Source organism: Numenius arquata, chromosome 8 (genome assembly GCF_964106895.1).
Source record: "Numenius arquata chromosome 8, bNumArq3.hap1.1, whole genome shotgun sequence".
In the NCBI taxonomy this organism is placed as follows: domain Eukaryota; kingdom Metazoa; phylum Chordata; class Aves; order Charadriiformes; family Scolopacidae; genus Numenius; species Numenius arquata.
The window spans coordinates 26,260,878-26,279,521 of NC_133583.1; the positions used below are offsets into that span (position 1 = coordinate 26,260,878).

An 18,644-nucleotide genomic window follows, 5' to 3' on the forward strand; every position below is an offset into this window, starting at 1 on the left:
GCCGTTCGTGCACAGGGCTGCCCGTAGCGGGCGCCTGAATGACCACGTGGCGATGGCAGCCGCTCACTGCACAAAGAGCCTCCAGAAAAAAAATCCAGCCATCTTTTAGCGTAGAGAAACGGGACAGCGTGAGCCTCACGTGCTTCCAGGCGGATCCGAGCGGCCGCAAATGTTCAGGCACTATAATGGGCAGCCCCAACGGGCCTGACAGCGGTGGAAACCGTGTCAGCTGCCACCCAAGATGGCGGCGGCCACGGCGCCGGGCCCGCGGGCGGCGGCGGGGGAGGGCAGCGGCTCGGCCGCCTCCGCCCTCTCCATGGAGCGGATTCAGTCGCTCACCGACCTGGCGGACCTGGAGGCTGCCTACAGCCGGCTGTGTGAAGAGGAGGTGTGTGGGGGGAAGGCCCGTGAGGCGGCGGGGCCTTCGGTGGGGCGGGCTGGGGCGGTGCGGGACGTGGCACCCCGGATGGTGTTCGCTGCTCCATCCCCCTCTGGGTGCCTCCTTGTCGCGGCTCCCATAGTCCCGATCCTGTACAGAGACATTAAATACGGGTTCGGGCCCGGTGGGGGGACGGTGGTGCCTTCGTGGCATTGGTGTCCCGGGATCGTGAGCAGATCCCTGCAGATTCGGGGTCCCGCGCCGAAAGCTCAGCCGGGGGAGGCGTTTGTGGGTTACCTGACTGAAGAGTTGTGTAACGAGGTTTGCTTAACTGATAAGGTCGACACGCTGGAGAGAAGGGATGTCACCCAGAGGGACCTGGACAGGCTGGAGAGGTGCAAACCTCATGGAGTTCAACCAGGCCAAATGCGAGGTCCTGCACAGAGTCAGGGCAATCCCAAGCACAAATCCAGGGTGGGCAGTGAATGGATGGAGAGCAGCCTTGAGGAGAAGGACTTGGGGGTGTTGGTGAATGAGAAGCTCCACACGCCCCAGCAACATGCGCTGGCAGCCCAGAAAGCCCCACCGCATCCTGGGCTGCATCCCCAGCAGCGTGGCCAGCAGGGCGAGGGGGGGGATTCTGCCCCTCTGCTCCGCTCTGGGGAAACCCTCCCCCCCAGTGCTGCCTCCAGCTCTGGGGCCACGAACAGCAGAAGGACATGGACCTGTTGGAGCGGGGCCAGAGGAGGCCACGGAGATGCTGGGAGGGCTGGAGCCCCTCTGCTGTGAGGACAGGCTGAGAGAGTTGGGGGGGTTCAGCCTGGAGAAGAGAAGGCTCCGGGGAGGCCTTAGAGCCTCTTCCAGTCCCCTCAAGGGGCTCCAGGAAAGCTGGGGAGGGACTCTGGATGAGGGAGGGGAGCCATAGGAGGAGGGGGAAGGGTTTGACACTGAAAGAGGGGAGATGGAGATGAGCTCTCAGGAGGAAACTCTTTGCTGTGAGAGTGGTGAGAGCCTGGCCCGGGTTGCCCCGAGAAGCTGTGGCTGCCCCATCCCTGGAGGGGTTCAAGGCCAGGTTGGAGGGGGCTTGGAGCAACCTGGTCTGGTGGGAAGTGTCCCTGCTCAGGGCAGGGGGTGGGACAGGATGGTCTTTAAGGTCCCTTCCAACCCAAACCATTCTAAGATTTGGAATGGCATAAATATTTACAGGATTAAAGTGAAAGCTTAGGAAGTATTTAATTGTTGTATGAACCCTTGGAACTACTGATACCTTGCTAGCTGCGTGCGCTTGACTTGAGTGTAAAGCCTATGATAAGTTGCTGGCCTGGAGGAGAGCTGAGGTCACACAAGACTTTCTTTGTCGTTTTCTTTCAGAAAGTCGTGCAGGAAGAGCTGGATGCCCTCCTGGAACAGCAAAGCACTATAGAGAACAAGATGGTTGCACTTCATCGCATGGGGTTAGTGGTCCCCACCCTCTCCCTTTCTTTCTGCTTCTGTGCAGTGTTCAGTGCCTCCCTCCTTACTGCACGGTGGGAAAATTTGTTTCAGTGTTGTGAGGGAAGCACAGTCCTTCTCAGAAAATGTCAGACTTTAAATCAGTTTGTGGAAGGGAGGAGTAGTTCTTCTCAGCAGCACTAACAGAGAGAAGTGCTGCACCCTCACAGTGGTGTAGGCTGAGCAGTTTTTTGAAGGTCTCACCCCAGATATTGTTAGGTTTCAGCATCAATGCTTGGATCGGAGGTCTTATGTCAGGCTGTTTACCAGTATGGACAAATCACAGAATCACAGAATGATGCAGGGTTGGAAGGAACCTCTGGAGATCATTTAGTCCAACCCCCCTGCCAAAGCAGGTCCACCCAGAGCAGGTTGCACAGGAACGTGTCCAGGCGGATTTGGAATGTCTCCAGAGAAGGAGACCCCACCACCTCTCTGGGCAGCCTCTTCCAGGGCTCTGCCTCCCTCAAAGTAAAGAAGTTCCTCCTCATGTTTAGGTGGAACTTCTTATATTCAAGTTTGTGCCCATTTCCTCTTGTCCTGTCACTGGGCACCACTGAAAAAAGACCGGCCCCATCCTCTTGACACCCTCCCTTTAAGTATTTATAAGCATTGATCAGATCCGCCCTCAGTCTTCTCTCCATATTAATCTCCAAATGTATTATCCCCAAATATTACTGCCTCTTCACAGTGAGCTTGTGCAGGCAGCCTGGAAAGTCATTGTAAGTGGCCTCATGTCTAGTAGAAGCTTGGAGCGCAAGTTCACAGGCTTCATCTTCCACTTCAGAAGTGGGGAGTATCTTAAAGACTCAGCAGCTTGTTCATGCCCCATCTGGTAGTGAGACAGTTGTTAGTCTGTCCATGCAGCCTCCTCCAAAGCAGTCTGTTTGATTTTGATGCTTTGCTCCTGTAGGAGAGGCATGAAATGAGAGATACTGTCACTGACAGGAGCAATCGGGTTTGGAGGAAGAACCATCCTGCTGTTGCAGACCATCTGACTCCATAATATTTGCATCTCACGTTCAATCTGCTTGTGTTTCCAGCCCAAATTTGCAGCTCATCGAAGGGGATGCCCAGCAGTTGGCAGGGATGATCACTTTCACCTGTAACCTGGCTGAGAACGTCAGCAGTAAAGTCCGCCAGCTTGACCTTGCCAAGGTAACTGGACTGGGGCGGGCGTTTAGGACTTGTCACCGCCAAGCCATATTCTGTCTGCTCACGTGCTCACATCGTGATGAGAGAAATGTGCTCTTCTCTTCAGTGGGCTGGAAGCTGTTTCGTTCTTTGTTTTAGCATTTTCTCGTGTTGTTATGTAATGACATCTTGCTGGGCTCCCAGATATTGCGAGGTACAGGAGTGAATAATGCATATGATTTGCCATATAGTGGCTGATTCTCCAGCGTCCCCTTCTGTCCGTGCAGCTTATGGTAGAATATTGTGAATAAGCTGAGGTTAGTTTTCATTAGCACTCTTTTGTCAACTATTGTGGCGCTGAGGACAGTGGAGATGGTCGTTGTCACCCAAGAGTGGTCAGGAATCCGGGCTGTCACATTCTTTGTACAGAGGTAGGCTAAGAGGCACCAAGTCCCAGCGCCCAGCACAACTGCTTAAATTCAAACAGATGACGTGTGGTTGTGTCTCTGGTCTCTGCCTGGGTGATAAAGGGGAGTATGGCCTCTGAGTTCAACCTGACTTTTGACAGGTAAATGCTGTTCATCTTTTGGAGTCATTGGTCTTACGACTTTTTAAGTAAGTTGGCGTTTCTTCTTACGTAGTTGTTTATCGTGTAGAGAAGTATCACTTCAGTCTATTTCTTCCTTCTTCTTTCCCCCCACGCTGCCCTCTCCTCATAATTCTCTTTCCCTGCTCCAGCCCGCAGCAGGAAGCCTTACCGGTTGCCTTTCTTGCAGAATCGACTCTATCAGGCCATTCAGAGAGCTGACGACATCCTTGACCTGAAGTTCTGCATGGACGGAGTTCAAACAGCCCTGCGAAATGAAGATTATGAGCAGGCAGCAGCCCACATCCATCGCTATCTGTCTCTGGACAAATCGGTGATCGAGCTCAGTCGTCAGGGCAAGGAAGGTAAGTACTTTGTGAGGAGAAGCTGAGAAGTCACCTTTCCAGCAGATAACTAGAGGCTGCTTGATTTCCCATGACAGATGGGCTCAGCTCAGTAGACAAAGCAGAAGATCTAATGCTGGCCAAAGATCTTAGCGTGTTATAGAGTAACATAGAGGTGAACGTTTTCGAAGCATTGTCAGCTTTGAGTTATTGTTAGTTGAAAGGAGACTTCCTGGCACATGGCTTTAATAGTATTTCAGGTGCTGACTAGGTGAAGGACATGTGCAGGACAAAAGAAGTGAGGGAGAAGGCTCTGTCAGGGAGAACTGTTTGCAGTGTTACGGTGTGCTACCAAGCAGAGCAACTGGAAACGAAGGAGTAAGTTGCCTGATCCCTAGAAGAAATGTCCTGGTTGACGTGTTCACACCCTCCATGCAAGACCATGACATCAGCTGTGTGTACACCACACACGGACCTTTGCCTGTAGGGGAGTTGCAGTGTGCCGTCTGCCTTCTCATCCTAGAGCTGCACGATGTTGGTCTCTCTGCTGGGGAAAAAGAGCAGCCCTTGATGTGGTACTAACATTGTGCCGTCACTTTTCCCTTTCTTTTCTGTCCTTTTGACCAGGGGGCATAATTGATGCCAACCTGAAGCTCCTGCAGGAAGCAGAGCAGCACCTCAAGACAATTGTCACAGAGAAATTCGACACAGCTATGAAGCAGGGAGACCTGCCCCAAGTGGAACGGTTCTTCAAGATCTTTCCTCTGCTCGGCTTACATGAGGAGGGGCTGAGCAAGTTCTCAGAGTACCTCTGCAAGCAGGTAACGGGTTCTGTGAAACATACTGTCCGGTCTCCTAGGGGAAAGCAAAATCCAATCTCTGTCAACAGATGTTGCAGAAGGAGATCTTGGCTCTGGCTTGTTAATCTGAGAAACCAGCACTGGCCTTCGTTATCTTTCTCCCTGTGTTTTGCACCCCAGGGTGGTCTCTCTGGTGTCTGAATGCAGATCCCACTGGCTTCCTGACTTTTCCTTCTGTGTCTTGCTCATTGTCCTTGCTTAAAGCTCATACAAGGGAGCCTGGAAAGAGAAGAGCAAGCTTCTGCCTTTCCTTGATCCTTGAGTTTTCCACAGGAGAGGAAAGGATCCCTGTTCAAAGGAGGAACGGCAGCAATACTTCTTGTGATGGGAACTCCAGTAAAAGCCTGGGGGACAGGTCAGGGGACAGAGGTCCACCCCGTGAGATGAAGAGTATCTTTGGGTGTTACCAGCTGACTGGTCCTGTTGTCATGCAGGTGGCCAACAAAGCAGAGGAGAACCTGCAGCTGGTGATGGGGACAGACATGAGTGACCGTCGAGCCGCTGTCATCTTTGCAGACACTCTGACACTTCTCTTTGAAGGTAAACTTCCTTTTGTTGCTGATGGATTGAAAATAGTCCGTGATGAGATTGTCCATCAATTGAAATGCTGTTAATTCTAGCTCCAGGAGACCACAAAATGCCTCCGTTCCCCTTTGAGCTATGGGAGTGTCATGCTAGAGGAACAGGGACACAACTCATAGACTTTTTCCCAGTCAGGAGAGGGCGTTACAATAAGCAAGCTTTCCTATGTACAGCTTGCAAAGGCACCAAGTGGATTGGCAAAGGATTTGTTGGCTTCCTCCAGGAATGAGACTTTTCCTGTTCTCTGGATCCTCAAAACAAACGGGCATTCCCTGAAGGTTTTTTCAGACAAGCAGCTCTCCAGACAAACAAATCGCATCCCTTGAGACTGAGCATCTGCTGATGCCTCCAGGCCTGGCTCTTCAAGGAGGACCACCAGAGCTTGAATGCAGAGAGGGAAGGGAGAGAAGGGAATATGAATGATCTGTGGGAATGTCGCCAAAGACAGTAATTGAGATCCCATGGTGATTAACTGCCTTCTCTATTAAGTCTGCTACAATTCCAGGTTGCACCAGTGCCAAGTCACTCTTCCAGCCTGGCATCCTTGCTGCTATTGAAGGTCCTTAGAGCCGCTGAGGCTTTCTTGGCAGTAGCATCAAAAGAGGGGGAGTATTGCTAACTCGGAGTACAGAGTTTGTGAGAAGAAAACAATCTTGGAGAGATATGTCCTTGGAGATGAGCTTTTTTCTCCAAGGAGGTCCTGCCTTCACTAATGCTTGCTGTCTTGGGCATCGATGTGACAGATAAGAGCGGACGCTGATTTTCTTAGCGTTGCTCTTCTCCTGTAGCCTGGTAGATGCTTGTTATGGTTTGAGAAAACTCATAACAATTTATTGTTGTTTAGACAATTATTCTATCACCCGATGACCCCTCCCCACCCAGAAAGGGGAATCGGGGAACACAAAGAAACACGAGGGTTGAAATATAAATAGATCTAATAGAATAAGACTAAATAATTAACAATAACACTAAAGAACCAGTATTAATCCCGATACTGATATAAGATATACAAGAATTATACGCAGCCCATTCTATCAGTAGGAAGCTGCGCACTCCCAGCAGGGACAGCAAATGTCAGACACTGTGAGCACAACAGCTTGGGGAGGAAAGGAAGGACTCGGGTCCGGCACTGAGGCAAGGAGTTGTCTGGACCTGCTGCCATCAGGGAGAGAGGGCTATGCCGCAAACTTTTCTAATTTATATTGAATGTGAGGTTCATGGTATAAAATAACCCTGTTGGCCAGCCTGGGTCAAATGCCCAGGCCTTGCTCCTCCTCGTCCCTGCACCTGGCAAGGCTTGAAAACACTAAGACCTTGAATCCCACAGAGCCTGGCTGGCTATAAAATAAATATTTTCATGAATTGAGACATTAGAGTCTTCTAAAATTGCAGTTTTCCCCAGCATTCGAAGAAAAGTTAGTCCTGTGTCGCCCAACCCAGGACAGTGCTGAAAGCTGAGACTGCATTTGAATGTCCCCTGCCAGGTTTAGCTCATTTGGCTTTCTCCTGTGGAAGATTCATACCTTCATATCTTGTATCTCGCTGGGCAGGAGGGCAGCTGACACACAAGGCATGGCAGGAGCTGTCTTTAGGAAGAGACAGGGCTTCTACTCCAGGAGATTCGCACTGCAGCCTTGCAATAAACGAGAGAGGATGGAAGGTGGCATATGCAGAGAGAAGATGCCATGGAACAAGGGGTGGTGATGGCAGGTCTCCAGTGAGGCACTAGAGAGTGGCTTGAGTGTCTCAATTTATCTGGGGAGTGAATGATCCTTTGTTAGGTCCAGTCTGTGGACCTGTAGAGCTCTAGTCTGGGTCCAGACTGGATGGGATCTCCTGTCTGAGTCTCTCTCTTGTGCTTCCCCTCTCCCTGCAGGGATTGCTCGCGTTGTGGAGACCCACCAACCCATTGTGGAGACCTACTACGGGCCCGGGAGGCTGTACACCCTCATCAAGCACCTGCAAGTGGAGTGTGACCGGCAGGTGGAGAAAGTGGTGGACAAGTTCATCAAAGAGAGGGACTATCACAGGCAGGTAAGAGGGGTGTGATGCTGCCTGACACAGCCACCTGTGGCCTCCATCCAGCTCCGTGGGGCTCCGACTGCCATAGAAGTGGCAAAGTTTGACCTTGTGTACTGAGAGAAACCTTGCTTTACTCTGTATTTGCGCTGATGGCTGAAGGGGTCCAGCCTGTAGCTATCCCTTCTGTTGCGGAGAAGGATTCATTGGGAGGATGGTAGATGGACCGTGGGCATGGGATGCTTTGCTCTGCAGATCCATGGGGCGCTTTCAGTATGCCTTCCCCTCTGGCTTGTTCCTGCTCCTGTCTGTTAGATGCAGGGCTGCTTTGACTGTCTCGTGGTCACAGACCTCGGTGCCTCTGTTGGGGTTCCCATCCCACCGCCCTTCCTGGCAGGCTGAGCTCTTCTCTCTTGGAAGGAAGGGGGGAAACCGATACAGTTTCCTTCTCTGGCAGCGCTTCCTGCACCCTGCCTGAGTGAGCACCTCCTTAGGCTACAGCACAAGATGTGGCTGTTAACTCCAACCCATCAGCAAAGACTTTGATGACTCCCCCTTTTTTTGTGATTGCAGTTCCAGCAAGTTCAGAATAGCATGATGAGAAGTTCTTCTGCAGAGAAGATTGAACCAAGGTACAAACAAAACCTCTTTTTTGCTCTCTAACCTTTCACTCTTGAGCTGTTATTAACACTGCTTAGCATTTAGATAACTCTCCTGGTCTTCCAGATGGTTTGTGGCTACTAAAGCATAAAATCTAATTGTTAGGTGCCCTTCGCTGCCCTTTTATAAAGGCAGCTTCTGTGGTGGTTCTTTATTTTGCTTACTCCTTACTTTTAAGCCTTGGCCCTAAACACTGCTGGAGGGCTGGCAATATCACTGCGAATCAAGGACTGAGAGTTTAATTGCCTGTGCCCACCACCTATTGATGGTCAGAGTACAGTCCTCGGAGCCCACGAAATGGAGCAGCTCCCCGGGCAGATCATTTGTGGCAGAATCAGGAATAAATCTTTGGGTCCTATTTAATCTGTACTGCTGCTGCAGCGACTCTGTGACATCAGTTTCTTGCTAACGAACCAAAGTGCTTTCAATCCCCCTCCTTTTCTTTTTATCGTAAGTATTTGTATAAGCCCTAAAGTAAGGCCATTTGAAAGTGCACCCAGCCCTTCTGGCATTGCATGACTTTTAAACATGCCCTGAAAGAAAAACTGATGTTCCTCAAGCAAGATCTGTCTGTGAGCCTGCGTGACTAATTATTTCAGCATAAACATAAAAACCCATTTACTATTTGCTCTGAGTAACCGTGTGTGCGTCCCAGGTTTTCTGAGCTTTTGCTTTTTCATCCATAAAATAAAGATAATGGTTCCTTGTCTCACTTGTGTGTTGTGAGGCTTTGAGCAGGATTTGTGAAGTTCTTTTGTGCACGCTGATGAAAAAGCTGCTGATGTGGGTCCTTTTTTCCATAGTCATCTCTGATATGAACACTGCGTTCTGCGTTGTCACGTGCTTTTTTGCTCTCACGTTTCCTGAGCTGTTGAGCTTAAACGGATTCTTCATCATTTTCAGAGAAACACAGGAATCTGTGCACAGGAGATGGAGGAGATGGCAGGGACCAGGCATTTCTAACACTGGCCACGTAGGGCTCATAGAATCATAGCAGAACTGAGGACTGCCAAAGGTCTCTAATCCAACCTCCATTCAAAACAGGGCTAATTCTCAAGTTATATCAGTTTGCTTAGAGTCTTGCAGCCCTTACAGCTGTGATTTTAATGTGGTTGTTCTCACGTCCATGAGGGAAAACAAAAGCTTCTCTGTAATGACTTTTTCAGGATGTTTTGATTGTATGTGCATTCTTTGCACATACCAGTTATTCTGCTGAGCTTTGCCACTCGGTGGCACGGATGGAAAGGGGCAGTATTGATCTCATAGTAAGACAAAAAGAGAACACGCTGCTTAACTGAGTTAAATTAGTGCCTCTCCTTATGTAGTTTTGTTACCTTGATTCGTGCTATGTCCCTTCCAGGGAACTTGACCCTATTTTAACAGAAGTCACCCTGATGAACGCCCGCAGTGAGCTTTACTTGAGGTTCATCAAGAGACGAATAATAGCCGATTTTGAGGTGGGGGACTCGATGGCCTCAGAGGAGATAAAGCAAGGTAACGCCTTGAATACCAATACTTGCAGGCGCTCTGCCCCTTGCAGCCAGAGGTGGAAATATTTCTGAGTTAGTGGCAGAGCAGAGTGATACAGGATCTGCAGAGGCGCTTTGGAAGCACTCTGTGGAAGAGGATCATGTGGTCTGGCCTCCCCAAATCTGTTTTCAGCACTGGTTGTTCCCTCTAACAGGGAAACCAACCTTAGGATTGACTGCAGAGCATAATAAATAAGGTCCCCGATGAGAGGGTGGGCCCTTTGATCTGCAGGTACAGATCCTAAAGGGGGATGGGGAAACCCCCCCTGTTTCCCATGGGGAAAACAGATCCAGGGTTTGGGAACTCCACAGAGCTCTGGAAATCACTTCTGTCATCTGCAAAAGCCAGCTTAGCAGTGTCAGCTACATGGTTGAGGCCTGTGATTTATTCCAGGCTGGGCTTTGCAGGTGTGTGTCTGTTGGGGTGGAACTGCTTTCTGGCACTTGGTCCCCACTGACGGCGCTCTCTTGTTTTTTGTAGAGCATCAGAAATACCTGGACAAGCTCCTCAACAACTGCCTGCTGAGCCGCACCATGCAAGAACTCATTGGCTACTACATCACCATGGAGGAATACTTCATGAGGGAGACTGTCAACAAGGTAGGGCTCAGCCTGCTGCTTGCGATAGCCTGTGCTCTCTGCCAACGGCCTGTGCATCTGCTGAGCGTCCTGAGGGAGGGAGATGAGCTCTGTGGTTGTTGGGAAGGTCTCTTGTTTCCCTTGGCCTTGAAAAGCAAGTTCTTTCTGAACTTTGACTCCAAACATACCCCTGAGCATCTTCCAGAGCCAGATCTTCTGGGTCTATGGGGCTACTGAGAACTAGGATGAGTGGTGGCTGCTCACGCGTGGTGCAGTTCAGCTCGGGGTGAAACAGGCAGTTGGGTCTCACAGCACTGCTCGGAGAGGACACCTTCGCTCGCCGAGCTCTGGACACTGAGACAGCTTTCTTTGCAGGCTGTTGCCATGGACAGCTACGAGAAGGGCCAGCTCACCTCCAGCATGGTGGATGATGTGTTTTATATCGTGAAGAAGTGCATTGGACGCGCTCTCTCCAGCTCCAGCATAGACTGTCTCTGTGCCATGATCAACCACTCCACCACTGAGCTGGAGTCTGACTTCAGGTAATGAAAATATACCGGGTTCATTGTAACTTACCTCCCACCTCACCTTCTGCAAACAGTGGTCTTCCATGTGTCCTTTGCCTTTGAGCCTCTGGTTTGTCTTCTCCATGAAAGATGCTCATAGGAAGCAGCATCAGGTGTGGTGTGGGAAGCTGGAGCTGGACATACTTTTCTCACAGTAGTGGTGGTCACCTGTAGGACAAACAGAAAAAGGAACCTCATGGCCCAAAATCCCTATGAGATCAAGTCATCACATCCCACTGGAGTGCTACCGTGCTTGATGGCACACAGTCACCCCTAGCTGTTCTCTGGGTTGCCTGTGAGATTGCTTAGTAACTTCTACTTGGGGGGAGCCTGCAGAAATCGCCCTGTTCGTGTTTTTCATCCCAACGTGGGAGTGGGGAACTGTGACTGAAGGCAGCAGACAGCTGGGGGAAAGCTCAGAAACTGGGTGGCTGTGTTTTTCTTTCAGCCTTATGTCCTTTAGATGCTGTCAGGAGATATTTGCCAGCCCTCTTTTGTCCCTGTGAAGTTCCACTTACCTTGTTGAGGTCACAGCTCAGCCAGAGTGCTGTCCCTTGTCACAGAGCACAGCTCTGCTGTGGTCTGAAGTATTTGCTTTAAGCCCTGGTATCTTGTGCTTGCCCCATAGGGAGGTTCTGTACAACAAGCTGAAGCAGGGCTTTCCAGCCACGACCTTCCAGGACTTCCAGAGAGGGGTGACCAGTGCCGTGAACATCATGCACAGCAGCCTGCAGCAGGGCAAGTTCGATACCAAAGGCATTGAAAGCACCGACGAGGCCAAGCAGTCCTTTCTGGTGGGTTTGGTAGCTGGTCTGGTGTAGAATGAGTTGGGGTGAGGGGAAATATACCGGGGAGCTCTTGGGAACAGGATTGGTGTTGGATCACATGTTCAGAGAACCTGAAAACCTGTTCAGGTGTGGTGGGTGGCCTGACTTTGGATGTCTCTTAGATGCTTCTGCCTCACCTCATGTTTGTAGGGCTTCTACACCAGGCCTGTTCAAGTACGATCCTGTGACTGCTGCGACGATGATTCCCTCCAGACCGGGGAGGAGTCCGTGCTCTTTTGAGGCCTTCATCAATCCTGTTCTTCGCAGGCTCTGCACAAAAGTGGTGGGAGAGTGTCTCATCCACACCTCCCTCTACATGAGAAAGTTTCCTTGCCCAAGCTCGTGGCTTCTTCATTCTCTCTTATCAGATCAGAGAGTTTCCATTAGAGCACGGTTGTCTGCTCTGCTTGGCCTGCAAGATCCTCCTGTTGCCTTCTCCTGACAGCAACGCTCCTTGAGCAGGTCAGAACGTGGCCAGTGAGCATTAAAGACCCCTTGGAGACCACATGAAGGGCCTTCGCTCCTATCTTGTGCAGCGTAGCACATCCTTCCCCATGGGGGGATGCCGTATAGACCTTGCATGGTGCAAAAGATCTCGCTGGGAGAGCAACCCTGGATCTTCTCTCTCCTCTCAGCCAGCCCTGCTGTTTGAGCAGAGCTGTGGACAGAGGCTCTGAGAGCGCTGGAGAGGACCCCGACTTTTCTCCCTCTCTGTAAGTTGCTGGGAACACCCTGTGCTGAAGAGCCTCCTTGGAACTTTCACTGTATGAGGAGAGAAGGCAACAAAGGGAGCAGGAGGGACTGAATCTTTCCCCTTCATTAAATTCTTGGTTACAGGTTTCTGCATTTTTTTTGAAGCAAAGCGCTTAAAATGTCAGTTCTCCCGCTGGAATTCCTCATTCACCTGTCAGCTCGCCTCATTTCCCTGTCTGCACAAACCCCTGCCTTGTACTGACATTTAGTTCAGCTTCAGCAGGTAGAGAACAGTCTGTTCGGTGAAGAACAGATACTCATCCGGCAGGAGGGGTGCTGGTTCCTCCCGCCGAGGTATGAATGCCTTCCTGCCTCCCCTGCTTCTCTGGACACAGCGTATAAACAGTCACCTCCAGCCGCTCCTGGCCTGTTGTTCTTCCTGACACAGTCACAGAAAGTTGGGGTTATACCCTCTTTTCCACCAGTGACCCACAACTGGGGCTTCGCTGCAACGTTGTGGGCAGAACGAGGAGGAAAAGAAGTGAAGGAACCCAGACTCCGTACTGGCTGCAGGTTCAGCACACGTGCTCTGTTACTGTCACTCAGCTTCATGCAGCTCCGTGAATCTGCAGTACTTCCATCACACAGTAGCACCTCTGTGCCTTTAAATATTTGCATTTCAGCCTGTAGTGTGAGCTACGCGGAGAAAACTTGTAAGGACTTGAGGCTGAATTGGGAAAATTCAGTGCTGGGAAATTCCAGTGAATTCTACTGGGGTTTGTTTTGCTCTTTTTTTTCCAGGTGACCTTAAACAATGTGGAAGTCTGCAGTGAGAACATCATGACCCTAAAGAAGACTTTGGAGGTATGGTCTGGATTCTTTATTGGTTTTGCTGTAATCAAATTTGTAATATCCTTCCTTGGCGGGGCGGGGGGGGGGTGTGTCAGATAAACCATCTGGACTTCCAATATGCCCAAATTCCTGAGGTCTTTGCCCTCCAGCCTTAGGAAAGCAATTTTGAGCTGGCAAAGCAATTTCTGTCCAATACATCAGTAGCAGCTGGAAATACCAGTTCCTCCAGCTTGTCCAACCTGGCACAGGTTGGGAGCCAGTGGAATAAAATGTGCATCATTGAGAGGTTGTGGTTCTTTGGTGCTGGGCTAGATAGCCCATGGCTTCTTCTCTTGCTGCCCTCTTCCCTGGCTGCAGCCAGCAGCCTCTGTCTTCCCGGGGGCAAGAGTTTGGTGCCTGTCCGAGCCTGTGAGCACACTGGTGGGCAGCCAGAGCTCGGCAACGTGGTGGGATAGAAACAGCCCAGGATGAGAAGCTCCACACGCCCCGGCAATGTGTGCTGGCAGCCCAAAAAGCCCCCTGCATCCTGGGCTGCATCCCCAGCAGCGTGGCCAGCAGGGCGAGGGGGGGGATTCTGCCCTTCTGCTCCGCTCTGGGGAGACACCCCCCAGTGCTGCCTCCAGCTCTGGGGCCACCAACAGCAGAAGCACATGGACCTGTTGGAGCGGGGCCAGCAGAGGCCATGGAGATGCTGGGAGGGCTGGAGCCCCTCTGCTGGGAGGACAGGCTGAGAGAGTTGGGGGGGTTCAGCCTGGAGAAGAGAAGGCTCCGGGGAGACCTTAGAGCCTCTTCCAGTCCCCTCAAGGGGCTCCAGGAAAGCTGGGGAGGGACTCTGGATGAGGGAGGGGAGCCATAGGAGGAGGGGGAAGGGTTTGACACTGAAAGAGGGGAGATTGAGATGAGATCTGGGGAAGAACTTCTTTGCTGTGAGGGTGGTGAGAGCCTGGCCCAGGTTGCCCCGAGAAGCTGTGGCTGCCCCATCCCTGGAGGGGTTCAAGGCCAGGTTGGAGGGGGCTTGGAGCAACCTGGTCTGGTGGGAGGTGTCCCTGCCCAGGGCAGGGGGTGGGACAGGATGGTCTTTAAGGTCCCTTCCAACCCGAACCATTCTTTGATTAATTTGCAACTTGCTGGTGGATCTTTTCTCTGCAGAGCGACTGCAGCAAACTGCTGACCCAAGGCTTCGGGGGCGAGCAAGCTCAGGCTAAGATTGACAGCTGCCTCTCGGACATGGCTGCTGTCTCCAACAAATTTCGCGACCTGCTGCAGGTGAGCATCTTGCCGAATTACTGCTGGTCTCCAGTGCTGGCTGGCTGGTGCCTTCAGGGTGAGCTCAGGCAAGAATCATCCTGTGCCACATCTGACTCCAGGAGCACGCTGGGCAGGGGTGTAGGAGGGAGCAAATCAGTTACCTTTGAGGCATGGAAACAAATCCAGCCCATTTGCACAGCCGCATCGGCTGGTGGCTGCCTAAAAAGCACTGGAAGCAGCTGCAGAGCCAGAAGGGATGTTGTTCCCTTTGTCCTCACTCAGCACAGAGCCATAGTTGGTTCAGCATTTTCAGGAGAAGAAATATTAATAGCATTTCCATCTCCTCCGTTCTCCCTCGTGGCGCAGCACGTTGTCAGGTTGTCCAGAGCCTCGTTAGGTAATGCTCAAGGTGGAGAAGGGCTGCTCTTCTCTCCGGTTTCTCCTCCTTTCTCAAACAGAAATACTCCCCGCGTGGGGCAAAAGGCTCTCTGGCTTTATAAATCCACTGGCTCGATGGGGCCTGTTGCCCTAAAATTTCACAGTGGTTTCTGGCAGGAAGGGGAGCAGGAAGACCTGATATCTCCTGGGGAAGTAAGCCAAGCAAAACAGAATATTTTGAACCAGCTTTGCCATCAGCTTTGTACTCCACAGAGGGGCCAGACCATTTTTCGGTTGGCTTTGCAGTTCGCTGCAGTCAGATGCCTTCAGAGCGGTATTGCTGGCGAACCCCCTTGAGGCTTGTGGTCAGCATGGAAACCAAAGAGCTCATCAGCGAGGAGTAAAACTCTCCGGTTTAGCGCTAGTGCAGAATTAAAACCGGCTGCAAAGCAATCAAGAGGCTGAGCGGCAAGCTCCTGGGCTGCCTGAGTCACACGCGCATTGAATTTGCCTTGGAAAAGGGCAATTGCCAGCAGGGCCTGCTCAGAAATGCCAATTTGAGTTAAAAACTTTCATCAAATGCCAGGCAGTGTCGGTACCTGAATGGTTTCATGCTGGGTGAGCTTTCTTGACGTCTTGCTGAGCTGAATGGGGGTGGTTGGCAGGAGAGGGCTTTCAGAGAGCTCTCCAGCATCAGAGCAGACAGAAGAGCCTTCGCTGACAACCTGCTGCTCCAGGGAGATGGCGTGCGCTGGGGTTATGATTAATTCAGGGAACTAACTGCTGTTACAGCTTTTTATCCTCCTTTTAGCTTCTCCTGCTGAGCTAAGCTGCGCTGGAGGTGGGAGGCATCAGCTGAGTCCAATCACTGGGGCCTCCTGGCTGGCACTGGGTGGAAAGGCTGGTGTTTGCCTCCTTTCCTACCCTGGTGGGATGAGAATCAAACCCCTCTCTCCTGCCAGCAAACCTCTGTAGCTGCACAGGAAGGGCGGGCAAGCACGAGACCTTCAGACCAGGCTGCAAGTCAGCACAACAGCAGCTTCTAGGCCAACATCCTTCCTCTTTTCTTGTCGTCCTGGTGTCCTCAGAGCCCTCCAGTGCTGGAAGAGGGTGGGATCTGGGACTTCTGGGTCCAGTTTCTCAGTTGGTTTCCCCAGCTCGCAGTGAGGGTGTGAGGCAGCATCAAGACAGCCTGCCTTTGCCCAGGGAAGTGGTGGAGTCACCATCCCTGGAGGTATTTAAAAGATGGGTATTCATAGTGCTTAGAGACACGGTTTAGTGATGGTTTTTGTCAGTGTTGGGTCAATGGTTGGACTCGATGATCTGAAAGGACCCTTCCAACCTGGACAATTCTATGATTCTAAAGGTTGTGTGTCATTGGACAATAGCTGTGCTCCGTCACTCTCGTGTCCTCTTCCTGTCCCCCTCAGGAAGGTCTCAACGAGCTGAACAGCACAGCCATCAAACCCCAGGTGAAGCCCTGGATCAACCTCTTCCTCTCCGTCTCCCACAACATCGAGGAGGTAAAGCTCAGCGTTCTCTGCTTCCAGCCATGCTTCTGCACTCTCTGCTCGGCAGCAAAGTCAGAGCAACCGCTGTCTCATTCCCCTCAGTTCTCCCCTGTTCTCTCAGAGCAACAGTAAAATACTCAGAACTTGCTCTGCATCTAAGCCTGGAAAGGGACATTTGGCAGGAAAGGAAGTTGAGGAAACAGAAGGGGTCCCTTCCTGTCCTCTAGGCCATTTGTTCAGGGCAGGCCACGTAAACATCCCTTTTTTGTATTTCAATGTCAGGAAGAGTTCAGTGACTACGAAGCTAACGATCCGTGGGTCCAGCAGTTCATCGTCAATCTGGAACAGCAGATGACAGAGTTCAAGGTGAGCGAGAGGGACGTGACAACCGGACCTCCACGTGGCATCTCCCAGCTCTTCCCCCTGCTGCTCAGGGGAACGTCAGATGGATGTTCTCCGATGCCTTGCAGGGTTCTTGGAGATCAATCACCCCCCCTTCTCAGGCAATTTTCAAAGCCTCCTTGCGGGCCCTACATACCTGGATCGCTTTTGCCGGTGCTTTCTGCTCACTGAGCATGCAAGTGATGGGGCTTTATTTGAAAGCAAGTGATGGGTCTTTATTTGGAAGCTCTCGTAGGCTTGTTTTTTATGGCCCTGTGCTCAGTTGTCCCTGACTAGAATGACGCAGGTTTCTGCTTCCAGGCTGGGCTGTCCCCGGTGATTTACGATACCCTCACTGGTCTGATGACCACTCTCATAGCCATCGAGCTGGAGAAAGTGCTGCTCAAATCCACCTTCAGCAGGGTAAGCAAAACACTGTCCTCTACCCTGTAGAGTCCCTGGCCAGACTGCAAACCCTCGGTGCCCTCCAAGGGATGGGGCAGGGCAGAGGCAAAACGAGCCTCAAAGAAACTCTGCCGCTGCCAGTGCCCAGCTCGGGGAGACCTTGCATGAGCACACACAGGGAGAAAGTGCATTTTTTTGGGGGTGGGAACTGGGAAGATAAGGGTTTTTTTAAGGTGGGTCTAAGTGTAAGGCAGTTTAACCTGCAATAAGTGGTCCAACTGGAACCCTCCTGCTCAGAGACCTTCCCCTGTAACTTTTGTTAACGGTGTGTTTGGTACAACCTGCTCGGAGGGTTGACAACAGCTCCCTTGGTCTCCGCAGCTCGGCGGGCTGCAGTTTGACAAGGAGCTGAGGTCTCTCATAGCCTATCTCACCACCGTCACCACCTGGACTATCCGCGACAAGTTTGCCCGTCTTTCCCAGATGGCCACCATCCTCAACCTGGAAAGGGTGAGCTACACTCTGTCTGCTTTTACTGGCTGGGGGGGAGGATTGCAGGAAGCCCAGCTGGAGTCCAGGTGGATTTACTGGGCTCATCCAGATGTTGTCACATCTGCGGGGTAGGGAGGGGCTGGAAGAGTTGCCCCATGCCTGATGGGTGTTTGCCTGCAGGGAATAGAGTGACCATAGCTGGAGTTGGAGGGCAGTGGGTGCCGAGTTCTCTCCTGCAGCTCTCCTCTTTCTCCAGGTGACAGAGATCCTGGATTATTGGGGCCCAAACTCTGGCCCGCTCACCTGGCGCCTTACTCCAGCCGAGGTCCGGCAGGTGCTGGCTCTCCGGATCGACTTCCGCAGCGAGGATATCAAGCGGCTGCGCCTGTAGTTGGTCGGTCTTTGGGTCAACACTGCACTGGAGGTAACGGCAGGAAGGCTGTAGCCCTGGAGCCTGCGTGGGACTGGCTGTTATGTGGTGTAGGGATGGGGTGATGTCTGCCCTTCTGCTCCCATTCCTTGGAGCAAAGGGCTTTCCTGGGATGAGGAGCTGCCATCCTTTTGCGGGAGCAGAACTAAAGCAGCAGAGGATCTCTCACGTTGATGGCGTGACACAATTTCTGAAAACACGTGCTAGTCTGAGGGACAAGCTTGTGCTGGCTCCTGCTTCTCTTCATTCTGCTGTCCTGCAGGAGGCACAGGAGCTCTGGGACACTGGGGCTGTGTGCTAGGGTTAAAGTGTGGGGCTGCACAGAGCTCTGCCCATGCTGCTGGCTGCAGTCCTGTGCCTTCTGTGCCACCAGTTTAAGGCTCAACTACTGGCGTCCTGCAGTACTGGAGCCCTGGCTTTCTCCTGGTGGTGGTGGGGATCACTGCGAGAAGGGAAAAGGATTAATTTCCTTGTGGGAAGGGTGCTTGGAAAATCCCTAGGAAGTGGGGCTGTGTCCCTGCTGGCTCGCTGTACAGCTACTCTGTAAATAAACCTTGGAGAGATAAAGGACAAGCAATTTGCCGTTTCTCCTCTTCTACCCTGTGCCACAGCATCAAGAGGATCCCCCTGCCCGCCCCCGAGCTGGCACTGCCACAGTTCAAACCCCCCTGAGGCAATACCTGGTGCCAGCCTGCTGC

At 51.9% G+C, this 18,644-nt stretch overlaps 1 protein-coding gene across 2 annotated transcripts; it reads left to right on the forward strand.

Annotated features, from left to right (window-relative positions):
* The first annotated feature begins 218 nt into the window (after window positions 1–218).
* Window positions 219–18,520, forward strand: COG4 (component of oligomeric golgi complex 4). 2 transcript variants are annotated; one of them, XM_074151589.1, is made up of 19 exons: window positions 219–388; window positions 1,751–1,833; window positions 2,914–3,028; window positions 3,781–3,955; window positions 4,562–4,755; window positions 5,229–5,334; window positions 7,253–7,410; window positions 7,969–8,027; window positions 9,416–9,549; window positions 10,066–10,184; window positions 10,539–10,705; window positions 11,358–11,523; window positions 13,051–13,113; window positions 14,251–14,367; window positions 16,158–16,250; window positions 16,521–16,604; window positions 16,941–17,042; window positions 17,406–17,534; window positions 17,773–18,520. In XM_074151589.1, the coding sequence occupies exons 1-19, from the start codon at window positions 242–244 to the stop codon at window positions 17,905–17,907; spliced, it is 2,346 nt and encodes a 781-aa protein (XP_074007690.1). In that variant the 5' UTR covers window positions 219–241; the 3' UTR covers window positions 17,908–18,520. The 2 variants fall into 2 exon arrangements, with proteins under 2 accessions (XP_074007690.1, XP_074007691.1); XM_074151590.1 differs by lacking the exon at window positions 13,051–13,113 and having other exon boundaries at window positions 238–388; window positions 17,773–18,517.
* The last annotated feature ends 124 nt before the right edge of the window (window positions 18,521–18,644 follow it).